This window comes from Peromyscus maniculatus, chromosome 19, assembly GCF_049852395.1.
Source record: "Peromyscus maniculatus bairdii isolate BWxNUB_F1_BW_parent chromosome 19, HU_Pman_BW_mat_3.1, whole genome shotgun sequence".
Taxonomy (NCBI): domain Eukaryota; kingdom Metazoa; phylum Chordata; class Mammalia; order Rodentia; family Cricetidae; genus Peromyscus; species Peromyscus maniculatus.
The window spans coordinates 11,940,437-11,965,344 of record NC_134870.1 but is presented as its reverse complement, the minus strand read 5'-3'; the positions used below and the strand labels follow the sequence as shown (position 1 = coordinate 11,965,344).

At 42.4% G+C, this 24,908-nt stretch overlaps 1 protein-coding gene and 1 pseudogene across 5 annotated transcripts in view; one reads left to right on the top strand and one right to left on the bottom strand.

Moving 5' to 3' along the window:
- Klhl14 (kelch like family member 14) overlaps window positions 1-24,908 on the top strand; it is a 133,456-nt gene that overhangs the window by 7,617 nt on the left and 100,931 nt on the right. Inside the window, exons 3-4 of one of the 4 annotated variants that reach the window (XM_076554793.1) lie at window positions 16,067-16,342; window positions 18,293-19,291. In XM_076554793.1, coding sequence (XP_076410908.1) covers window positions 18,336-19,291 — 956 coding nt within the window. In that variant the 5' untranslated portion in view covers window positions 16,067-16,342; window positions 18,293-18,335. Of the gene's footprint in view, window positions 1-15,813; window positions 16,343-17,196; window positions 17,402-18,292; window positions 19,292-24,908 lie in introns of those variants that run through there. The other 3 variants (XM_015986997.3, XM_076554795.1, XM_076554794.1) reach the window with 3 other exon arrangements.
- On the bottom strand, window positions 14,580-17,931 carry LOC143269524 (uncharacterized; annotated as a pseudogene). Its single transcript, XR_013045984.1, has 3 exons — window positions 17,844-17,931; window positions 16,681-16,897; window positions 14,580-15,669 (listed from the first exon to the last, which is right to left on the bottom strand). The product of XR_013045984.1 is annotated as an uncharacterized LOC143269524 (transcript).

The window sequence follows — 24,908 nt, the reverse complement described above, 5'->3', positions numbered from 1 at the left end:
TGATAAGATTTCAAGTACTTCTAGGTATCGATAGCCTATGGATTAAGAGCCAGAGCTCTGTAAGAACAATCCCACTTCAGAAACAGTAGGACCCGGCAGCAGAAGCTCTGACTCCTTGCGTTTAAGTCTTTTCTGCTTGTGTCGTCTGTGCTGCCACGTACACGGCATGCGTGCTTTATGTGTTGCTGGGGAAGTGTGTAGCACTGTTTTGTCTGCCGGCTGATGTCCCTGCCTGGTTTTAGGTCCTTAGCCAATAATTACTTAAGTTCTTATCTGTCCTCTTGTGTCCAGCAAAGTTAGATTACTGAACTGTCCCAGAGCAAAATCTGTGTCTCATTCATCAAAATCCTATCACAGCAGACAGGGCAGGTTTAATGAAGTAAATAATAAGAGAAGTGTTGACTTCCAAAAAACTGAACTTCTGAACAAAGTTCATTTTCATTTTGTTATTGCTGTTGCTGTTTTAGGGAGAATACTGGAAGCTAGTGGGAAGAAATCTCAGAGCCACAAATTGGGTTACTTGCAGAGACCACCATCCACTTACTTTACTGACTTTATTTCTCTTTAAAGACGTACTACCACACTCCTCATATTGAGAGGCATATGGGCTTTATGAATACTCTTCCTATTCCTATTCTCTTACTACATCGAGGTCAAGGGCTTGCCTTTGAGTCACCAGAAACCTGTAAGGGACTTCCCACATATCGACTGATCTGGGAATTATTTCAACTTTCATGTCTTCAGCTGCATGAACTAAATAAAGTCATGTGATCAAACTGATTTAAATTCACCTAAACAGATGCTTTTACAAAATTCTTCAACTATAAGTTGGTTTTCTTTATTTCAGGTGAAAACTAATACATCATCCAGTATTTACACACCTTTGTGTGTTTTATAAATTATTTTATACAAACTTTTACTCCCTTTTATAATCATGATAACTCCTGTTTCTAGGGAACTTCTTTGCCAGTCATTGGGCTAGGGAACCGACACAATTCCATCCCATGTTAACAAAAACTTGTAAGCGTCCTCACTCCCCACTTACAGATGAGGGGACTGAGACCTAGCGGGGACATGTAACCTGGCCGTGTAGCAGTAAGTCACAGAGGTGGGACTTGAGCATAGTTTTCTAACTCCAAAGTTTGAGTATTTTCCACTACAGCACACTCTTGGAAATTTAATTTTTATTCTTCTTATTGAAAATACTCCAAATTCTTTATCAGAAGTTTGCCTCGAAACACTGTGGTTTGCGATTTGCTGTTTTTGGAAAGCTTACGAAAAGATTAAGAGTCTTAGGATTGATGTTATTTTTTTAAGAGTCTCAGAGCTCAAAGAAAGTGTCATCAAACCCTGAAATATTCGGTGAGAGTGACAACCCTGAAAAACTGCTTGGTTGATGCCTTTAATAAGCTGAGCTCTGGACTAGGTGCTAGGCTACTGAAAGATGCTTAGATTTATTGTTCCTCATAACCCAAGAATATTTTTATTTTTATTTTCATATAGTCTATTCAAAATATTACTCAAGCTGTATTTAGTAAACTACTGAAATCTAATATCCTGATTCATATCACAAGCATAATAAAAAATGTCTTCAAGAATTTTTTAAGTAAATTTGTAAAGACTATAGCTGTATTCTTGGGGAAAAAATCTATTCTTCTGTTGATATTTAATAGTGAAGTAGAAAGAATATCGGCCTTGTAATTGTGATCCAATAACTCCCTGGGTTCATGTTTTTATTAAAATGAAGACAAATCAATCCTTGCAGTGTATCTGTAGGTCAGTATTAACCTTTGTCAAATGTCTTGGTGTCAAATTTATAGTCAGAAAGTTGAAACATTTTTTAAATAAACTCCTTTCTCTGTGGAAATGAGTTTGAATTAAAACTCCTGTTGATTTTATCCCAACATCATTAATAAATCACATTTAAAATATTATTCACTTAAGCATTCATTTATTAACTATTTCTTTTGCCAACTACAGTTTTTGATGTAAGATAAGCAGCAAAATAGAGGCAAAGAAAACAATAAAACACAATTTGGTGAGTGTTTGTGTCTATTGCCCTGTTCTTACAGTTAGCTTGCATTTCTCACATGGGACATTTGAATCTACTGCCTAATCAAAGCAGGTTTTAGGAGTCAGCACTTTGAAGAGTGAAAACAGGTATGATTATTACTGCTAAGACTGAGCCATGATGGTAGCTGACCCAGTTATCTGCATCTATCTAAAGATGCATGAGATAAAAGTTACATACCTAAATGTTCAATTGCCAACATCTGGAAACCTCACTAGTATTTCACTTGGGTGAGTACATTAAGGAATAGTACCTTTCAAACATTCTTAGTGTGCTGATGTGAAGATGTGACTGGACTCCTTCTAGAACACTGGTTCTCAGATATGAAACATCATCACATTTACCTAGATGGTTTTAAAGACATAAACGGTTGCCCTCCTTCACCTCTTCCAGAGTTTCTAACTCAGTAGATGTGGGAGAGAGTCCAAGAATCTACATTTCTACAGTGTTGGGGATGATACTATCACTGATGGCCCAGTGTGGAGGACACTTTGATCATCTCTATTCTAATATAACAAAAATCATACTAGATGTTGAGTTGCAAAATTTCATAATGCATCACTTATTCAAGTGAACTGTTACCAAAACATTAGTAAGTGTAGTAGTGAAGGTACTTGTACCTACAGCAGAATTGAGGGAAGAAGAAAAGAGGGATGAAAACCTCTATAAAATGGCTTCAATAATGGATCAAAAACAAGAAGCAGAAAGAGAAGATCTCCATCAGCTCATTGTGTTTGCACATTATCTCTTACGGTCATGAGGATGAGTGTCAGAGTGTCATCCCTGCACATGTCTTCATGGCATCAGATTTGGATGTAGAGGAAATAAAAAAAATACTGACAGAATAAAAGAAACACGAAAGCTGAGGTTACACCTAAGTTTGAAGGCGCTTGCAGAGGAAATATGAGGAACTGAGTTCAGTTCCCCAGGAAGCCATGTATAAAACTGGATGCAATAGCAGGCATCTGTAATCCCAGCACTACAGAGGCTGAGACAGAGACGCCCAGTGTTCACAGTCCAGCCAAATCAGTGAGCCCCAGACTCAGTGTGAGATTCTGTCTCAAAAAAGGTGGAAAGTGATCGAGGATGGCACCTGGCATTGATCTCTAGCCTCCACACATACATGTACACACATGTGCATAGGTACCCACTTATATCCAGGCACCTATGTACACAGATGCATACACCACACACAGCAAGAGAGAGAGAGAGAGAGAGAGAGAGAGAGAGAGAGAGAGAGAGAGAGAGAGAGAGAGAGAGAGAGAGACTCTTCTTCCCCAAGCTAAAAAGGCTTTGGATAAGCTTTGAAGAACTTTAAGACACTGCCCTGCCTTTCACCCATGTGTAATAGTCCTAAGCTTAAGTCTGATAAAGGTTAGCTTCATGGAGCAGAGACGACATCACTAAGTGATCAATTGCTAGAAGAGATAGTCTAGATCCGTGCCTGCCCAGCTGTCCGTGGGGCTGCAGCCCTCCTAGATATCTTTGTCCAGCTAGCCACGCAAACACATCTGCTGTCTGTAAGTAATGGCAGGATGTACACTCTCTTTCTGAAACTGGAAGTGATACCGAAGTTACTATAATTCCTACCAGCACAGAAACTTACAATCAGTCCTAGTGTTCAGACACACCTCTCACAGCCACAGTCAGTAACACCTGGGGAAAGGCAATGTTGGCTGAAACAATCCCTAAATGAGCTCTTGATCAGTCAGAGATCTTTTTCAGCTATGGATTACAACAAACAAAATTCATCCTGATAAGAAATAAAGTTTTTTTGGTTGTGAACCTAGCCTTTAACGGCTGAACCATCTCTCCAGCCAGATGGTGGTGGCACACGCCTTTAATCCCAGCACTCAGGAGGCAGAGGCAGGCAGATCTCTGTGAGTTTGAGGCCAGCCTGGTCTACAAAGCGAGTTCCAGGAAAGGTGCAAAACTACACAGAGAAACCCTGTCTCGAAAAACCAAAAAAAAAAAAAAAAAAAAGAAAGAAAATTTTGTAAGTTCAATTTGTTAGGTAAAAGAGGTCCAATTGGGCAGTCCAGAACTAGGGCAGTGGTTTCTGAACTCATCAGGAGCCCAGATCCCTTCCAGCTTCACCACTGACCATCACAAGTATCAGGTCTGTGTTTGTGATCTTGATTGTGCTGCTGCTGCTGGGCACCAGCTGATGAGAGGCACTCTCTAGAGCACATTGGAGGACAGATCAAAGGGTGTGTTCCTAGGACTGTCTTTTTTTTTTTTTTTTTTTTTTTTTTGGTTTTTTCGAGACAGGGTTTCTCTGCGTAGCTTTGCGCCTTTCCTGGAACTCACTTGGTAGCCCAGGCTGGCCTCGAACTCACAAAGATCCGCCTGACTCTGCCTCCCGAGTGCTGGGATTAAAGGCGTGCGCCACCACGCCCGGCTCCTAGGACTGTCTTAAGAAGACTTCCTATGTCTCCCACAGAAGCCTCTCTTGAACTCAGCTGTTGGGAAGCTTAGGAAATGTTAACTTCCAGCGAGAAACCCAAGCAAAAATTAAAATTCTGTTAGTAAAGGGAAGACAATATTAGATACCAACAGATACAAAGAAATTTTTTGTTTGTTTGTTTGTTTGTTTTTTGTTTTGTTTTGTTTTTTCAAGACAGGGTTTCTTTGTACCTTTGTACCTTTGTACCTACAAAGGTAGCTTTGTACCTTTCCTGGAACTCACTCTGTAGACCAGGCTGGCCTCGAACTCACAGAGATCCGCCTGCCTCTGCCTCCCGAGTGCTGGGATTAAAGGCTGAGATTAAAGGCGTGTGCCACCACCGCCCGGCTAGAAATTAAAATTCTTACTTTCCACTATAGAAAGTGATTGAAGCACTGCCCCCCCTACCCCCAATTACACAGCAATATCACAGGGCACAGAGTCTCACTGTTCATGGAACACAAGAGCTCCACAGGAAGGGAAAATTCAGAGACCTGGTACCCTGGGACTCCAATTTAGCACTCCAGGTGGTGCTTGTGACTGAGGGGCTGTGGAGAGCACTGCCTGAGGGGCTCTACAACTTAGGCGGCATATTGTTGATCATCCCCTATTTAAAAACAAGGAACAACAACAACAACAACAAACCACTTGCTTTGTTCCTCTTTAAGTCTTTTATCTCCATAATTATTTCTGGCAGATGGGCATTGTCTCACTCCCTCAAGTGCTTGTTTCATTGATACAGAAAAGTTAGATCAATGATAGAAGAATTTTAGGAATGTGCTTATGTCCTTCTCTGAAGGCAGGCAATAGCAAACTTCCCCCAGGAGGAGCGAACCTGAGCTCCAGGTTGGGCCCAAGCCTTCTGTGACTCCAGTGGCTAGAAATGGCCAGGGTCAGGTCCCTCAGTCAATCTAACAGTGAGTGATTAACGGCCAAGTGCGGTCCCCAGCGCTCTACTCCAAGACCCTGCTCGGCCTCCTCTTTAACACCCAGGTAAATGTCAAAAACGCACCCAGGGATCATATCTGACAGGGGGAAAAGCCTTCATGTTGTCCTCCAAAGGTTAGGGTGCCCCAGGCCCAGTTGGAAGCCCCAATCTCCAATAACCATTAATCCACTCTTTTCTGGTAGGAGTGAGCATATTTATGGCTGCAGTCACTAAAGGGTGAAATAAAGATTAGTTTTTAGTTAGGAACGCAAAGCTTCTGAGATCAATACAAACTCACTGCTGAAATCAATCTAAAGTTTGGAATTTTTAAGTAAAGATTTACTAGGCTTCCTTGTACATTTAATTTTCCAAAGGGAAAATAAGCCCAGAAATGTAACATAGTAATCAAATCGAGTAAACACCAGTCACTCTGTAAGCTGACCTGGCTTATACACACATCAAATAAGTGTGAAAAGCAATAAAAGTGTCCGTAATGCAGATTGTAAATTCTCTAATAAACAGGTAAAACAAAAACACACATATAGATTTACATGATAAGAATCCGAGCAGATCCACTTGTCTACTCAAAAATGTACATAATCAATAGACATTAATAATGAGGTTATTCATGCATTTCCTTATTACTGTGCATATTAAGTATTTCAATTATTTGTACATAGTTAGATAGATAAATATATAGCAGTATCTTTACAAAACCTTCCAGAAAGATGTAGTTTTCCTGAAAAACAAAAGCTACTGTTTAGTTGAAAGAGTAAGTGGACTGGAAACACATGGCTTGTTATAGTCCTCTGCTGTTCATGTTTGATGCATGTATACAATTTATTATGCAATTTCTTGAGATTTGACAAAGTAATTGTCTGGCAAACCATAGCTTTAATGACTTTTTTTCTGTTTCATATGAAAAGACTGTAGGTATTTTAGGAAAATGGCTTAATAGATCAACGTCAATAACTCCTCATCTGCTTGTTACATGTCTGTAGGTTAGGGAGATTCAGAGATTTTTCAGGGGACTATGATTCCATGTAGTAAATTTATTTCTTCAGCAAAGTGCATGAGGCTTACAGTAAGCTATAACTTCAGAAATTATTTAAACTACCCTTGAGCCTTTAGAGCAGAACTGCATTCCTTCTCAGTAGAGTGTGGAAGAGTGAGAGTAACTGGCCCCCACCCCCCACCCCAACCTGTAGAGGATACCAGCAGCAGAGAATCCCAGAAGTAGAGTTCATAGAAGTGGATGATAGCAGGTATGGACGTACATATGTGGGCAAACACTTGGTTGTTGACTGGGCTATTGTGATAAGAGCTGTGTACTGTCTGCAATTATTGGACTGTAAGATTATCAAATCACTTTCATCAGCTCTGCTGCTGGACTATTTGCCTTACTTACACTGGAGTCAGGTTTCAAGGCCCTTTGTCTACAGTGTGTTCTGTCCACTCACAGGACAGGAATTCTTATTCATTGGATAGTTGCTGTTCTCTCTGAAATATTTAGGGGGTAACACACTGCAGATGCTTTGTGTTAATATTGGAATCTTCTACCCACTGCTATACTCTTTGGAAAATTACAAAGCCCTGGAGAAAGCAAGGGTGTATGTGCTTAAATGGGAGAATCTGTACAGGTCATAGGATATATGTGATATTCTTTGCTTCAATAAAACTGCTACATGGTGTTAAAAATTATATTTTAACTGATGTCACTCACCAAAGATGGGTCAAGTACAACTTAAGTTTTATAAATTTCATGTACATGTTAATTCCACATGGTACATATATGAGAATACATATCAAGTAGTCTCATAAATATGTATTTTTTCACTATTTGTATATATCCATATATTGTAATAAATTCCTTTTTACCAGAAGGTTTATGTTACAACCAAGATCCACTCACACACTCTGGGGGTTAATGTCACCGGGCCATCACAATAGAGCAATATGGAGAGAAGGTAACTGATTGCCAATCATCAATCTGTGGATTTTAGGAAACAGGTTAGGAATTCCCATACCAGAAGAGTATCTGGATTTCTATGAATCTCTGAGCCATACTGAATGATGAGTCTCAGTGATTAAGCCTCATAACACCACATACTCTTCCAGTGTACAAAAGTCAAAGCATTCCTTCTAGGACTCAATCTATGATCACCTGAATTATGTAGCACACATTGAATACTCTTGATGAACAAGTGTGTTGGAGAATCTTTATGTATCAGCCCAATTGGAAAAGCAAATCCAATTTTCCTGTCCCAGCAGTGACAGGTTCACTTCCCAAGTGGCTCCAACTAGTAAGTTGGACCGTTGCAAGCCACAACATTTTCCAAGCCAGACAGGGAAGGAGATTTGCAAACAAAAGGAAGTAAAAGGAACAGAAGCAAGACCCCAAAGAAGAGGAAAACTCTGAAAGAACAACTCTAAGAGAACCAAATTCATACTTAATAAGAGAATGTTCCTGAACTATAGAGTTCAAAAGAAAATTGATATTCATTCCCATTTCTTTATGCACCCGAAAGATCCATCTATTTCCATGGGTACTTGTGAGAGACTTGGTAGTCTTCTCAAAGAGACAATGTGCCATAGACACATGGACAGATACATATTCTCCATTACTTAATAAATTAAAAACATTAAAAAGCTAGTATTACAGCGAGCATCACAAAAACCAGGAAAGTAGCATAAGGTCAACCAGTTAACTACCCGATGCAGGTCAACTATTGTTGGTCTTTTTAAAGGTCTTTTCTTTCAGTTTGACTCTGTCTTCTTTGATTACTCAAAACTTTGTCATGCCATTTCCCAGGAGAAAATAAAACATAAATAAGTTTATTTTTCTTCTGGCGTGATTCATCTATTTTTATTATTAATACTTTGGAGCATTTATTTTTAATATTAATATTTTTATTATTGATAGTTTGGAACATTTCTCTCAGTTTCTCATCAGTAACATGATGTATTTGAAAATACTTTCTTCCCATGTGAACTGTGAGATTTCAAATTTTCAGGGGTGGGAAAGCATCTTAAATACCTCCATATTCTTCAAGGGCTTTTGCAATAGCTGTAAACAATCATGTCAGAACAAACAGCTCCCTGTCCTACACTTTCTGATCTTGATGATGTGTGAGTCAGCAAGTCCCAACAGTGGTAAGTCAGAATAGATCATTTGTATGAGAGGCAAAGGGGAGGGAAGGGGACAGGGTCAAGGGTGAGGAAAGAAGACAAAGAGGGTCAAAGAAGTAGCTGGCTTCATGTGACTGTCCTTAACACAACCACATTTATTTCTATAATTGAGCTTTGTTCAATATCAAGACAAAATGAAAATTCATATCCATCATGTTGTGTTAGCCATGACTGAATGTTACTGTGGGATTTTAATTAAAAAAAAAAAAAGCAACATTTAGTTCATGTATTGCCTTTTAAAAAATCAAATGGGATACTCAACTTAATTCCTTATTAACTCAATCCACTAATACTTAAAGTGTATACCTGCTTTCAGATAATACTTCTACAGCATGACACTACTAAATATAGAATTTGAATAGCTTAAATAAAGTATTATGAGTGTGCCATTATGAATCCAATGGTAGAGTAGGGGTGGAATAGATAGCTAAGAAAGATATAATGAAGAGACAGAAGAAACCAGATATTATGAAAATGAAAGGTGGAAGAAGTTTACATTAACATGAAAGGAGCCATGAGCACAGACAAGTATCTAAGATATAAACAGGTCTCCTTGGATCTAGTGTCCCAATGAGAGTGATTAACTCTGTAATATTATTTGATTATTAGCCTCAAAACCATTTCACTAAAAAACTTAGATGATTACTTTCTATGAACTCTAAAAATTATTAGTGGATATTCTGACAGAGGGACACACATCTTCATTTTTTAAGAATGAGTAAAGGTGGAAAAATATTGTCACAAGAAAAAAGAAAAATTTGAGGGTGGAGAAGTTGATTAGAATAATTTGCAACTTTGGGTGATAATTCTTTATGATAAAAATATGTTGTCCTGGGTATGAGGGGAACATTCTATGCTTTTTAATGAGCATTCAGAATTTGACATACCTACAGTAATATATTCTACAATCTTTGAAAACTTTTGATTTATGTAAAACAAATTTGGAAAATACATGATTTCTGTTTATACACTCAGAACACTCCCACATCCTCGATCTGCTGTCTGAATATGACCTAATTCTAAAGTGGTGACTGGGTGAATCTCTCTGGCCTCCAGCCTCCACACTATTTTCAAGAGAGAATGAATATACTTTTCCCTCTCCCTCAGCCTAAACTTTCAGCTTATTTTACTAAGCAAGTTCCCAACTGACCTTTGGGGACTATTTTGTTTTTTATTGTCTCGTTTTGTATAGCCACTTATCTTCAGTTGAGCCCAAGAGTAGTGATTAGATAAAGGGAGTGTTCTATGTAGCCCCACATGCAGGGAAACTGAAGCAAGCCCTGGAACAGGAAAATGACATGTGTAGAGTCACAAGTGACGTGAGAGCCAGAAGCCGGAAGGCATCACATTCTCTCCCGCCGTGGTCACTGGCAAAAAGATGAATTGGCAACAGGCTGCTTTTCAGAGTCAGGAATAGGCTCATCATCCCACCATTAATGATAAATAGCCTTAATTTTTAAAAAGCTGAATTACTTAAGGCAAATATGAGCCATCACTGTTGTCAAAGGTAAAGGAGTGATGACTCTAAACATACAATAAACATGTAAAACATATGCTATTGAAGAACAAAGTCAAAAAATAATGATACTTTTGTTAAAGGGATCAGTCACCCTTGGAATAGAATCATAAATTATTGCTACCCAAGGAAAAGCAGATAGAAGTATTGTATTTTCTACCCAGTAATGATTGAACACAAGGCAGAAAAGAAGTAAAAGGAAAATCAAGACAGAATTCCCTAGCTGTGCCTGGGTTTTGTTGTATTTGTTTTGGATTTTTGTTGATGTTGTTGTTTACTTATTTAGCAATCACCCATATGGCACTCTCCAAGCAAGTGTCTGCTCTATATAGTACATCCTTGCAAAAGCCCAACATCATAAAATCTTTTGAGGTAGGCACTGAGACAATCCTCTTCCTGAGGATGTTTAAATGCTAAATTATACATGCAAAGTGCCAGACCCAAGGCTCAAATCTGGGGGTTCAAAACCCTCTCGGAATGTAGCACTGAGTTAAGTCTTTGAAGTAACTGTTCCCTAAAATCTCAGAGTGTTTGCTCGGTGATTGAAAGATTCTTGAAGGTCCCATCAGGTGCCTCTGCACATGCTGTAAGAAAAAGTTTCATGAGATAATAAACTTTTTTTTAGCTGTAGGACAACAGATTAATATAGTCAAGAGTTTGACTAATGCCACTCTGGTCAGATGCCCTAACCAATCTCTTCAGCTGTAAAATGTTACCCACACGCTATTTCTTTCTGATAAATTTGAAAGCTCACTTTTAATAATCCAGTAACATGTTTATTGGATAACTATTTTGCATATAATACAGAGCTATGAACTGTGGAAGTTTTTGCCAATTATGATACTTTTTATTTTGAAGATTGTAGTTTACTTGTTATGGTAAAATAGATTTCCCTAAATAAGTAACTAACAAATAAGTAAATAATAAATAGAAAAAATACACAGATAGCACTAAGAAGAAGTTACAGACTTTCTTTTCTCTGCTACCCCAGTTTCTTATACATACATTAATTATTAATTTCAGTTATTCACTTACTTATATCTCATCTCCCTGTTTCCTTTACTAGAATGTTAACTCCTTGAGAACAAGAATCAGTTTTATGGGGGAAGGGGAGGGGGGCAGGAAGGGAGAGAACAAGGGAATCTGTGGCTATTATGTAGAACTGAATAGTATTGTAAAATAAAAAAAAATAAAGGCAGTTAGTTCACAAAAAAAAAGAAAAAAAAGAATCAGTTTTATTCATTATTCTATATTCAGTATTTGGTATATAATAAATCTTTGATCTATACTTGATAGATGAAAGACCAAAAGAAAATAAATAATGAATGTTCGTGGGGCAGTGTTCAATGTAGTAGATTGGCTAACCTATCAAATCAGGATGTATTGGTTATAATCTCAAGTCTACCTTTGGAAATAGACGATTCTGAAATTTTTATCTGTTTTCTCCATCTTGGATTATCGTCATTAAAATGATAATGCATCTGTCCCTATCTGCTGATCTCACTATGAACAAATCACCCTAAATAGTAATGACTTGAAACGACATGACACTATTTAGCTAAGGGTTATATGGTTAAACATTCCAGGCCATCCTAAGTCTATTGCTTTGCCCTGGCTCTTTTGTGCATCTGTGTTCAGTTACTGGATGAGCTGGAGAATGTTTGGCCCGTGTAGGGTCTCCCCTTCCAACCAAGCTAGACTGGACTTTTTCACATGGCAGCTGTTAGAGCCAAAGTGTCGAACTAGAGAGAGTTATAAGCATATAATGTCTCTTAAGGCCTAGACTCAGCGCAAAGTCACTTCTAGCACATTCAGTTGGTCTAAGCAAATAACAAAGGCATCTCATATTCAAGGAATGGGAAATAGATCCAGTCCTCATGAAAGCAGGGATGCTTTTGCAAGCTACCAAACTCAGGATTAGCCAGAGGATTAAGAAACTGAAGGATGCATAACAGTGTCCATCACACAGATCACAAACTCAATAAGCAATACTGGTTGTTACTACTTAAAGCTGCCTTCAAAAAGGAGAGATAGTTGAGAGTTCTACACGGAGGACTAGCTATAGGTGCTTTACACGTGAGTCCAGAGTGTACAGAGAGCAGCTAGCAGTGAGCAACGTCCCCAGAGGAGCTAGAACTGCATCCATACCTAGAACTAGAATGTCTAGAGCCAAGTCCTTGGAGCAACAGTAAACCTTTGGCTTTTGGGGAAATGCTAGCCAACAGCACCATTGATTTTACTCTATCTCAGGAGCTCTTTGCTCTTCAGTACACCGCATGTTGCTGATGACCTTGGGATATCTCAGATCATGTCTAACCGAGATTTAAAATTTTTAAAGCCTAGAAAGTTATGAATTGTGTTTGATTTCTCCTTTCATTTGGAGAGAACTGTGTGGTCCTTCCTTCTTTTACTGAATTTTGTTCCACCTGTAACATGGAACATCATTTCCCCATTTTTGCACACATTCCACATGGCAGCAATCTCTAGGACCAGATCTCATGAAGCAGTATTCATTACTAACAGACACAGAGGAGGCCAGGCGCTGATGTTTATACAATTTGAGGATCACTCAAGAAGCTGAATTAGGAAAGTCAAGAGGCAGGAAAATAGTTTCAGCGCAGCAGCCCCTCATGCTAGGCACCCAAACATGGCCAGAATCGCTTTACAGATATTCCTTGTCCTTCCAGTCCAACAAAATAGCTGTGGGCAACTGGAGATCCCATAAGCCTGGATCTCTGCCACCTCAAAGACTGACCAACGTGCTCAGAGCTGTGACAGCTCTCTTAAGAAGTCAGTGGTAGGTATTTCCGGATCTTTTCACTGTACATAATTTAATGCAGAATCTCTGATGAAGAATTTTGATAATTCTGCCAAAGTATGAAGACTGCGGAGATTAGATGACTATATGATTGGATGTTTGTTGTTATTGTGGTCGTTTTCTTTCAAAGACAATTCTTGCTCCTCTTCTGCCATGAAAAATCTATCCTGCTGAGTGCTCTTGAAGAGTCACATCGTCCTTCCTGCCATTTTAAAAACAATGGTGGCAGAGTTGCCAGCCGCTGATAGTGCTCAGCAGGATAGATCAAACACACAGACGCAATTTCTGTATGTTGAACAGTGAAGTAGGATAAAATTCAAATACTTACAATCGCTTAGAAGCTACAATCTGATTGCTGTAAATTGAATCTTTCACAACAGGATTTATTGTAAACAGTGTTGTAGCATTTGTGGGTCCAGCAACCATTGCAGTCAAAGCCTATGCAAGACATTAGAGGTATGAGGTTTACATGATATACGTGTTCATTTGTGCACAGAGTACGAGAGGAGTTTTTGGGGTTGGGCATTCTTGGTTGCTTACAGAAGAGCTGTAGTTATTATTTTGCCTCTGAAAGTTTAAACATCATCAAATGTGGTAACTCTAAGATGCAGGAGAAAATGAGCCAAGCACTTCATCTCAACCCCTGCTTCCCAGTGAGACATCTCCACCTCTGCTTCCTCTCTCTTCCAGCTAGACGCTAGATAAACAAAATAACAGATAGACACAAATTCTTAAAATGTGCTTTTTATGCTGCTGGGAAGCATGAAGACTCTAACACTCATAATTAGTGACCTATCTCTATTAGTAGTAAAAAGAAGAAAAAAAAAGTATTCAGAAACTCGAAAGGAATTTGATCCTCACAAAATAGACTTTAGTTCCTCTGTGATGCAATGGGAAGAAGGCTGTAATTTAAATTATCTGTCATTATTCATTGTTGAGTTGAGTTCCAAATATCTACTGGAAGTCCATAAAAGTCCAAAAAAAAAAAAAAAAAAACATAAGGTGAGCATGCACTCTGCATGCATGAGAATTTGGTTAACACCCACATAGTTAGTACCTTTAACTCTTAATGACATAGAACCCCAAAAAGCACTGTGTTACAGTCATGTGGTCTTCCTTAGCAAGGTCCACATAATAGAAGTTCAAAAATGAAAAGAACTTTGGAAATGGTAGGACCAGACAACTTGAATCTGTTTTCCTTCTGTCCTTGGTCCTAAAGAACAATGGCAATAACAAAAAGAACCTGTCTTTTGTCTTACTGTGAGTTTGGTTTTATTGTTAAGTGTGAGAGGAGGATGTAGGACCTCAGCTGGATCGGAATAAAGAAGTCCTTCTCTCAGATAACCCAGGGACCTGGGCAGCGAAGGGCCTTTGTAGGGGCTTTGGCTCCTTCCCCTTCATTTATTTGAGTGAGTATCCCATATGCATGTTAATGTTATCATTCTAGCTGGGAAGTCCCCTGTTTCTAAGCCTCAAATGTTTAACCCCCCCCCACACACACACACATACACACTTAAGCAGGTGTCTTTCCATCTCTCACAAATCAAGGGGGGGGTGTAAAAAGACAATGCTTGGGTGATATATTTTAATAAGTTTACTACCCAGAGTACATTATAGTGAATCATTCTATATTTATTGACAAAACTCAAGTTAATTCATATCCAGTTTTCTTTTATATTCATTTTATTCAAGGGCATACCTTTCATTTTCTGCCCCCCCCAATGTGCATGTGTGTTCTCTGTGTGTGTGTGTGTGTGTGTGTGTGTGTGTGTGTGTGTGTGTTTCTTGGACACCTCCAACTCTCATTGATAACTTAAATGAGGGACCATATGTGATGAGATAAGTCTGGAGGACATATCCTCTACTGGAATGCTCATGCCTTTCTGATGCAGCTGAAGTCCTAAGACTGAGGTTCATTCTGAATGCTAAGCAGGGTCAACAATGTGAGCCCTATGGGATGGTCCTTATTTATCAAGTGAACTCTGAAGTTGAAAGGTTACATTTGTGAAATTACAGCTGGGTCCCCTAACAGTTAATACTAGCTCCTGCTAACCAAAGACTCTTAATTGAAATACAAATCTGACAATATGATAATGTGTTAATAAAAAGCATGGTTTCTGTACTCTTATGTGTCAAAAGCTGACAGAGAACTTCAAAAGAGGTTGTTTAACCAGACAAAAATAATAAGAGAAAAATATGTTTTCCAACAAGATCATAAAGCTTGAATAGTACAGAGAGGAAAAAAATCCAAGGCCTGTCCTCTGTTCTCCCAGCTCGACTTCCCCCACCCCTGGTGTGTGTCCTCAGCCCTCCTAGGGTGAGGACTGGTATCTTCCAAGTCAGTCCCACACCCTAGATACCAAGACAGGCTAAAGTGGCATCCTAGCATACTTTGAGATCAGGCAGCTTCTGCATTTGAGAGTGTGTGGGGGCTGGGGGTGGGAGGGAAAACCCAGCATACCGATGTTGTGGAAGCTGCAAACAACAGCGTATACACAGACACAAAAAAAGTTTGCATATTGCACAGAGCGCTTGAAGATCATAAATCTATGCATGAGAAAGATGTAGTGGAAATTTTTGGGGGGATTAGAGTTTATTTTTGTCATCTCTGTGAGACAGCTACTCATTCATCCAGATCACAGCTAAGAAAAAAGCTGGTCACAGAAATTAGCAGTTTCAGCTCAGCAGCGAAGTCGCCAGCCTGTGAAGGCAGAGAGAAATTGACTAATTAGCAATGCGCACTAAAACTTGACGGTTCTTTATAGAGAGAAGAGAAGAGAGAGGGAGAGAGAGGGAGAGGGAGGGAGGGGGGGCTCGCTTTTTCCCCTTCTTTCTTCCAAAGATGTTTGAAATCGCAGTCATTTACGCTCGACAATTTTTACAATAGCCTTGAGCCATAATTTTGCGAGTCTCTCCAGCATCCATCCCCCTGTATGGTCTCTCTCTACTGGCCAAGCACGACCATTTCTCTCCCCAACCGTGGATTTCCTATTACTCTCGTTACGACTCACTGAGCCCCAGGCCCAAGGATAATGATGTGTTGTTTCTTGGTAGCATAATTTGTCACACGTACATTTTTTCTTCTTCTTCTCTTGCAGAAAGCTCTGCTCCCTCTCTCTCTCTCCCTCTCTCTCCTCTCTCTCTCCCTCTCTCTTTCTCTCTTTTCTCCCTCTCCTCCTATATTTTCTTGCTGTTGCTAATTCATGGTGATCAAATGATGTACGACAAAATAAATTGTACAGAGTGACTGCCTGGAGTTGGGAGCCAGAAGGTGTATTCCCCTCCCAAGGAGAGAGCAAACCTTTAAAAAGGAAGGACAATTGATTTTGGGGGGAGCTTAAGTGAGCCCTGACTTTGCAGCTGGCTGACAGCAGGTAAGTTTCTGGCCTTGGGTCTACCTTGCCTGTATTTTCCTTGTCTTTTGGGTTGTTGTGGGGTGGGGGGAGACTTATGGGGGGGGTTGTGGCAAACGCTTATAAAGAATAAAACTCCCATTGCAAGAAATAAGCAGATGGGGGGGTGGAAGCAAAGGAGGAGAACAAGAAGGAAAAAGACTAGGAAAAGATGGGGGGGGGGGGCGAGACAACGAAGCGGGGCGAGCTGGAGAGAGGTATGACCAGGGCCACTTCCAGGGAGGACTCAAGTGTTTCCCCCGCCAGCCCGAGCTTTGGGGGAGGGGGCTGCTGCCGGGGGGAGGGAGGTTAGGGTCCACCTGGAACAGGATGGGAAAGTGAGTGCAGAGGAGCCGAGTCTGGTTGGAACGAGAAGCCGGCGATCCAGAAGCGGCGCCGGGCAAGGCAGAGTGAGCCGCAGCGGAAGGGGCAGGTCCGGCGGGTCCCTCGGAGCCGGGCGGCGGCGGCGGCGGCGGCGGCGGTGGTCCCGGCGGGCGCGCGGCGGGACGCGGGCAGAGGGTCCCTTCCCGTTCAGCCCTGAAAGGTGCAATTACACATTAAGGACTCGGCGTGTGGATTTCACCTGGCCTCCCCCTCCCCGGCCTCCTAGCACCTAGAAGCGGGCGGCTCAGACTTTTTACAGAAGTACTTCCAGGGCTGGGGGAGTGGGGGTGCCCGAGTGGGGGACCTCTGGAGCTGAACCCCGGGGGTCGCGGGGATGCTGTGCCTACCCAAAATCCTTTTGGGTGCGGAGCAGAGACCCCCCGCACCGGACCGCGCCCCCACCCCACCCCCACTCCACGGCCGCCACCCCTCCCCCAACACCTGCCTTCTAACTTGAACTTCTCGTAGTTCCTCCAGTTAAAGCGACTGCTCCCGGTGCTCGAGAGGGAGACCGGTCCACACCAATCCCTCCTGGCCTCTAGTCTCCTGCTCTAAATCCTGCCTGGCACCCCAACTTGCCCCCCAGTCATCCCCGGTGCCGCCCCGCACTGGAAGGGGAACTAGATGTCTGAACTTCCGTGCTCTGAAATAGCAAAGGTGCAGGGAGAAGGGGGTCAGGGGTAGGAGGGTGGGTGGTGTGGGTGGAAGGATTCTCTGGCCAGGTTTAAAGGCGTCTCTGGAAAATTAGCAAAACGGGGTGGCGGCGAGGGAAACCAACAGTTTGCGAAGCGGGGAAGCGGGCAGGGCCGGGCTGAGCGAAATGAGCTAGAATTGATAAGGACAGCTCCCGCCTCTGCCGAGTCCACTGAGCGGGTCCCCATCGCGCTCCGCTGCACTTCCCCGGGAGAAGAAAGGGCTTTATCTCCTCCCTCAGACTGTGAGCCTAGGACTTTTTCGGGGCAGCGCGGATAATCGAAGGTGTCCCCAGCTTTCAGAGAGCTAAGAATCGCCCACTCGCACGCCTGTGTTACCCCCCTTTTCCCACCCCACCCCCAAACTGGGCCAACTAAGAAAAGCAAAGCTTCCAGCACCAGTTGACCTGGAACCGCCGCCGTCGGTCGCTTCTGAGCTCCCGGGGCACCCCCTGACTCCCCACTCCCGGCCTTTCCCTTCATCCAGCCGGGCATGGACAAGAGCCCACGAGGTGTCACGGCCTCAGCCTCCACTTTTGCCGCCGCTGCTGTCACCGCTGTCTCTGCCAAGAGAGGAGCCTGGGTGCTTTTAGGAAAGTGAGGGGTGAAGTGTGTAAGAGGTAGCAGGGAGCAGAACCGGCGTCCCGACCCCAGACCAGGACCCTTCAGGAGGCGCTCAGGAACCCGCGCCTTCACACCTTCCTCTTAGGGTCGGGTCCTGAGCGCACAGAGAGGGAGCCAAGCGGGGCTTTGATTGTTGTTCCTCTCTCCCCTCCACACCCTTCCCCACCCCGGCCACACCCCACCCCCCTACACCACCCTACTCCCCCTCCCATCCCCCACCCCTGTCTGCCAGGTTGGAGGAGGGTTTAAAGCCAGGTGCGCCGAGTCAGCTCGCCATGTCCAGATCCGGGGACAGGACCTCCACCTTCGACCCCAGCCACAGTGACAACCTGCTGCACGGCCTCAACCTGCTGTGGAGGAAGCAGCTATTTTGCGACGTGACCCTGACGGCCCAGGGCCAACAGTTCCACTGCCACAAGGCCGTGCTGGCCTCCTGCTCGCAGTACTTCCGATCACTCTTCTCCAGCCACCCCCCTCTCGGGGGAGGGGTCGGCGGCCAGGACGGCCTGGGGGCCCCCAAGGACCAGCAGCAGCAGCAGCAGCAGCCGCAGCAGCAGCCTCCACAGCAGCAGCAGCCACCGCCACAGGAGGAGCCCGGGACTCCTTCCTCCTCCCCCGACGACAAGCTGCTGACCAGTCCCCGAGCCATCAACAACCTCGTGCTGCAGGGCTGCTCGTCCATCGGGCTGCGCCTAGTGCTCGAATACCTCTACACGGCCAACGTGACCCTCTCCCTGGACACCGTGGAGGAGGTGCTGTCGGTCAGCAAGATCCTGCATATCCCTCAGGTCACCAAGCTCTGCGTTCAGTTCCTCAACGACCAGATCTCGGTGCAGAACTACAAGCAGGTGTGCAAGATCGCCGCCCTGCACGGCCTGGAGGAGACCAAGAAGCTGGCCAACAAGTACCTGGTGGAGGATGTGCTGTTGCTTAACTTCGAGGAGATGCGTGCCCTGCTGGACTCGCTGCCGCCCCCCGTGGAGTCGGAGCTGGCACTTTTCCAGATGTCCGTGCTGTGGCTGGAGCACGACCGCGAGACCCGCATGCAGTACGCGCCTGACCTCATGAAGCGCCTCCGCTTCGCGCTCATCCCCGCCCCGGAGCTGGTAGAGCGGGTCCAGTCCGTGGATTTCATGCGCACCGACCCGGTCTGCCAGAAGCTGCTGCTGGACGCCATGAACTACCACCTGATGCCCTTCAGACAGCACTGCAGGCAGAGCCTGGCCAGCAGGTAGGAGACAACAAAGAGGAAGGAGGGGTGGGATTGGGGGGTGGGGGAGAGCTGGAGAGGCCGGAGGGAGGGGACGGGGCAGAGAGGAGGGGAGAACTGGGTGGGCTGGGCCGGAGGCTCCTGCACACTGAAAAAACCATCTCAAACAATTCAGCTGGTGTGAGGAAAGTTGATTTTAGAGTGTCAGAATGGACAACAGGAACCTGGCCTAACAGCATCCCTGAGCGCTTGAATGCCCAGGTTCCCAAATCTTCAGGTCAGGAGACCTTGAAGGTTGCAGACTGGGGTTGAAGCTGAGCAAGTAGGTGGGGCCCAAAGGCCTGGGCAGTTCAGAAGAGCAGCTCTGGACACATTGGCCAGTCAGGTCTCATTGCACTTCAAGGTGGACTTGCTCAAGGAGAGGGAGCCTGTCGTGACGACCTTTCTCTTTCCTGCTTTGGGCCAGCAGGAACTCCCAGGCAGTGCCAGCCAAAGAGAGAGAACTTCACAGTGTTTCTGCCATGCACTCAAGTTTTTATTGTTTGTTTTGGCTCTGTCTGTGACTGGGGTCTGCTCTCTGCGTAGCCGGGAACTCCCAAAAGGCTTTGTCCATTCCTGTTGTTGGTTGCAACGCTAGGCATCCTGTGGCCAAGCAAACTTTTCTATCCTGCGGAAAGCTCTCCCTCTTCACTTTTTAAAGGAGAGCAAAGCTAACCGTTTCAGGGTGGTGGGGTGAGCCTTGCCTGCTAACTCTTGATCCCAAGAAGAGGGGATTGACAGCTGGTGGTTGAGAAGGGCTGGGAGCAGAGTCCTGCACCTCCAGTTGATCTGTGTGCCTAGCGGGAGTCACAGAGAAGTTAGGGAACTGTTGATGCTGTCTGCCCTTGCCATTTAGAAAGTGTCTGTCTGTGCCGCAAACAGCATTTCATGTCCAAAGAGAGAGAAATGATGCTTTTGGAAGGTGCCGCAGATGCAAAGACTGCAGAAACTGGCAATCATGTTTGATTGGCTCCCATTTAAAAACCCTTCTAAAGGAGCCCTAGCAAAGGGCTCCTTTCTGGTTTTGGAGAAGAGCATGGTATCCCCTGCTTTTCATGATTAGGCATCCGGATTTCTGATGCCAGGCCACTGAGACCAGTGTAAACCTTCAAGTAGTACATAACAAAAGGGCATGGCTTGACAATCTGCCAAGCCATAGTCCCATACAGATAGATGCCTGGGGCATGGGGAGCACTCTGGGCAACCTTAGGAGAGTAGATGTTTGGATTCTTTTTTCATGATGTTTCTACCAGTCTGAGGAAAAAGAAATTTAAAGGAACACAGCCTATTAACTACAGTTGTCTGGGCAGCGCTACTGTTAAGTTCAGGGCGACCGGAGGGATGAGAAATCCTGAACTTGTAACAAATCCTGTAGATTGACTTTTTGAATAGCTGTGGGAGACGAGTTTGTGTACCATGGTGTCAAAAGATGTCTATACCAGAAGCAGCAATACAAACCCCCCTTACGTCAACAATGAGCACACAAGTCCAAGTCAGAACAAAATAGAAAATGGGTTTTCTTATGTGTGTTTCATATGTCTAAAGATCAAAATGACGAGCTCACTGTGATGGGCAGATGTTGCCATGCCAAAGGGTATTGTCGAGTAACAATCCAAAGGGTATTGGTAACAGTCCACTGTGTTACATTTTTCATTTCTGACTGATCTATCACTATATTCATTTAGCACACACCCTACATGGTCAAGAATTCAGATCATATAGTTAAACTCTTGAGACTGCTTTTTATATTAAAAAAACATAATTTAGAATAAATTTAGAATAAACCAGAAACCTAAAGGGGATAATAAATTTAAAATTGAACCTGTCCTAAGAGTAATTTGGGCAAGTAAGATTTGTACATTAGATCTAGTAAATAATTTCTGGCATGCTCAATGCACTGTTATATGTAAATATGTCCTAGGATTCAATGTCAGGGGAGTTCACATTCAAAATGCAAAACCTTAGTCAAACCCCTACCTTAGTCTGGAATCAGCACACCAGCTGGGCCCTGCTGGCTCTGTCCTGGTGGATGGCTAAGATACCAGGCTGCCCGGCTCCGTGACAGCACCTCCCAGCTTCACTGGGCCACATCATTTGAAGGCTATGTAGTGGTGTCTGACCACTGAATGCTTACAAGTGTCACGGATGCTGCAGGAATCTGATACTTCTGCAGTAGGAGGAAAACTGTATTTTCCCTTAAAAGAGGAAAATAGAAAAGAAAATAGTTTACCAAACCTATTGGCAATCTCAGTAATATAATTTCAACTCCATTCCATTATTAGTAGCTGTAGCATTTTCCATTTTAGGGACCAATCACATTATTCTAATTTGCATTCACAGAAGAACGAAGAATTTTAACTTGAGTGTAGACAGAAGTGTTCTAGGTTAAAACCCTTTAGTACTAAATGGGCCCTGTGTTATAGCCAGTATGATAGAAAACTGTTTTCTCGGCCTTGTGCGGAGGTCAACAGGAGGTTAGATATGTCACCGTATTGTTTTTGAGATCACATCACTTTCATTGAAGACAGCTGAACAGAAGGGCATTTTATTTATTACTTTCCTTCTACCTGTAATTTTTAGATCCCAAATATGAAGACACATCTCAAATTTAGAGAGGGTAAAGGGGAATGAAAACTGACCAGTTGATCAGAATGAATATAAAATACAAGCCAATAAAGTAGGTGAAAGAATTCACATGTTGAAATTATATGTTGTGTCTGTAGAAAGTAAAGATTTTAATATAATAAAATAAAACATGACTTTAAAGATGACTAAATAATTCTGAATTTGTATTATCTGGAAAAATGAGCAGCCAAGGAAGACTTTACAGAAGAAAACTGGAATCAATTTTACATTTTTCTCTAGTTGCTCAATTTTTCTGAGTATGTCATTTGAACTCAGGTTCATATTCTGTTTTAATAAAGTAAGCATTAGTTCAATAAAAGAAATAAGAAGCTTGCGACCCCATCTTCAAGTAATTAGTAATTTAAAATGACAAGACTTGACAAAGGCTATGAAATTGTAGACACAAGAAATAAGTCCTAGTGGTTTATTGCTTGGCAGAGTGAGTGCAGTTAATAATGACATATTGCTAAGTTAGGTTAGACACCGTAACAGTCTTATAAAAAGGTGAGAGGTAGTCAGGTAATTAACACATTACATAGCTTAACTTAATCTTTGGACATTATATACGTATATCAAAATATCAAATTATACCTCAAGATACACATCTTTCTTATTTTTATCAGGGTTTTTTCTTTTAATTTTTGAAGGTGACAGGACTTGGATACCCATAAAACATTTTAAGTCTGATGTCTTGACTGTTTTCTTTGGGTTTATTAAGAGATGAGAATGTCTCTCTTCATTTGAAGGAAAGTATGAATTAAGCTCCGGGAAAGTTGCTAGGGAAGTCACTACTGAAGTCTTCTAAAGCTCGAACATTCCCTGGGATGAAGTTAGAGCTGAAGAGAGGCTGGGGAAGATGTGGAGACTAGTGGAGCATACATCAGTTACAGGTCCGCGTACAATACAGAAGGCCTAGATTCGCTTAAGTCACCAAAAGTTTCTTTTTTCTTTGTAGTTTTTAATTTTAGTGCACAATTTAGTAATGACCTCAGATTGGACTGGAGTAGTTAACGTTTGTCCACATTTTCATTGCAGCTTCCACAATCTAAGCCAAATGAGTGTTTTGCTTTTTGACATTTGAACAAACTAAGATTATGAAATAAGAAAGGAGGTGTGTCCCACTTCATCAGTGTGTCAGTCAGGCTATAGTTACCTCAGACACCACACAGACAGCAACTGTAGTGAAAACAGGCATGAAGATAATGATGCAGCTAATGTATTGTCCTTTAGACAGCGCATACTGAAGAGTATCTTCAAGCAATTCTGTTACATAAAAGACAGAAAGCAACCATATAAAGCCTTTACTTTCCACCTATCATGGTCTATTTAAAGATTTAGATTTAGAGTCCTAAGTATCTTTTTTTTTTTTTTTTTTCTGGAGCTGAGAGCCGAACCCAGGGCCTTGCACTTGCTAAGCAAGCGCTCTACCACTGAGCTAAATCCCCAACCCCATGAGTTCTAAGTATCAATTCCCAAAATGTCTTACAATGCTGGAAAGCAGTGGCATTAGCTAATATGCAAGTGTGGTTCCTGGCCTGGATACCCACACGCTGACTGCAGGACAGTGGCTTTATTGGCTCTCTTCCTAAGGACAGAGTGACAGCCTCAGCAAAGCAACCAATCTGCATTCTCTAAATCGTTGTTTCCGTTTATGCCAATTTGATACCCCCAGATTAGAAGTCGTTAGGTAGTTAGATTTTGTATCAGAAGTTACTCAACCATTTACAATACAATTTGTTTATTATCTGAAACAGAGGCATTGATTACAAAATTATATCACAGGTATGAGAGGCCAACAGTTCGTTCCTACAATCCAAAGGCAATTAGAGTACATACTGATGTGTTTGTTTTCTACACATAGATGACTTGCTGACAAAAATGGACATCTTCAAATTTTATTTCATGCTTGGATTTCTTCCTGTGTACAAGCACATTGAGATTCACTCATTTACTTGGCTAATTTATTAAGTATCTGAAATTTCTTAACAGAAAAACAAAGTTAAAATTGTATTGCCATAGTTAAGTGTGATGCCTCATGCCTATAGTCAAACACTTAGGAGGTAGAGGCAGGAGGATGGTAAATTTAAGGCCAGCTAGAGCTATAGAGCAATACCTCATCCCAAAATAAATGCATAAATGCATAATAAATAAATAAATAAATAAATAAATAAATAAACTGTAGCTACTTATACCATGTGCTGTTCTAAACACTTCACAAACATTAGCTTTTATTTTCTCATCATTAGCCTGATTTTTGATACCCAGAGACCTTAAGCCTGAATGCCAGGCTTGCACAGTGAGGTCAGGCAGCATGGCAGCTGAGTCTGTTTTCTTCCATACACTGTGCACTTCTTACTATATCCTATATTATCATATATATATATATATATATATATATATATATATATATATATCCTATGCATCATATATTCCTATGCTATTCTGTGGCTGACCTTGGACTCACATCTAGACTTAATGCTTTCTTTTGGGAAGGGTCAAACATCAATGCATCTGACTCTAAAAATACTTAGGAAGGATGGAGGAGGTAGCTTGTAGCACGCACATGAGTGTCTAAGTTTGATCCCCAGTACCCACATAAAAGCTGAATGTGGCAGTGAGTGCTTGTAATCCTAACACCAGAAAGTCAGAAAGAGAGAGAGAGAGAGAGAGAGAGAGAGAGAGAGAGAGAGAGAGAGAGAGAAGTGGCTTCTGCTTCCCAGCCAGGCTACCTGAATTGGTGAACTCCAAGTTCAGTGAGAGATATTGTTTTAAAAATGGAAAGGATGACTGAGGAAGACAATGGTCCCTGGCCTGCACATGTATGTGCACACAATGCACACGAGTACACATACAGGCACAAACACACGAATAGTACACATGTGTAGAACACACACACAAACTCAAAGAGAAGTATCTTTCCTGTTGTTAGCAACTCTTTTTCTATAAAAAGTGAAAGACAATTTTTTTCGGCTCT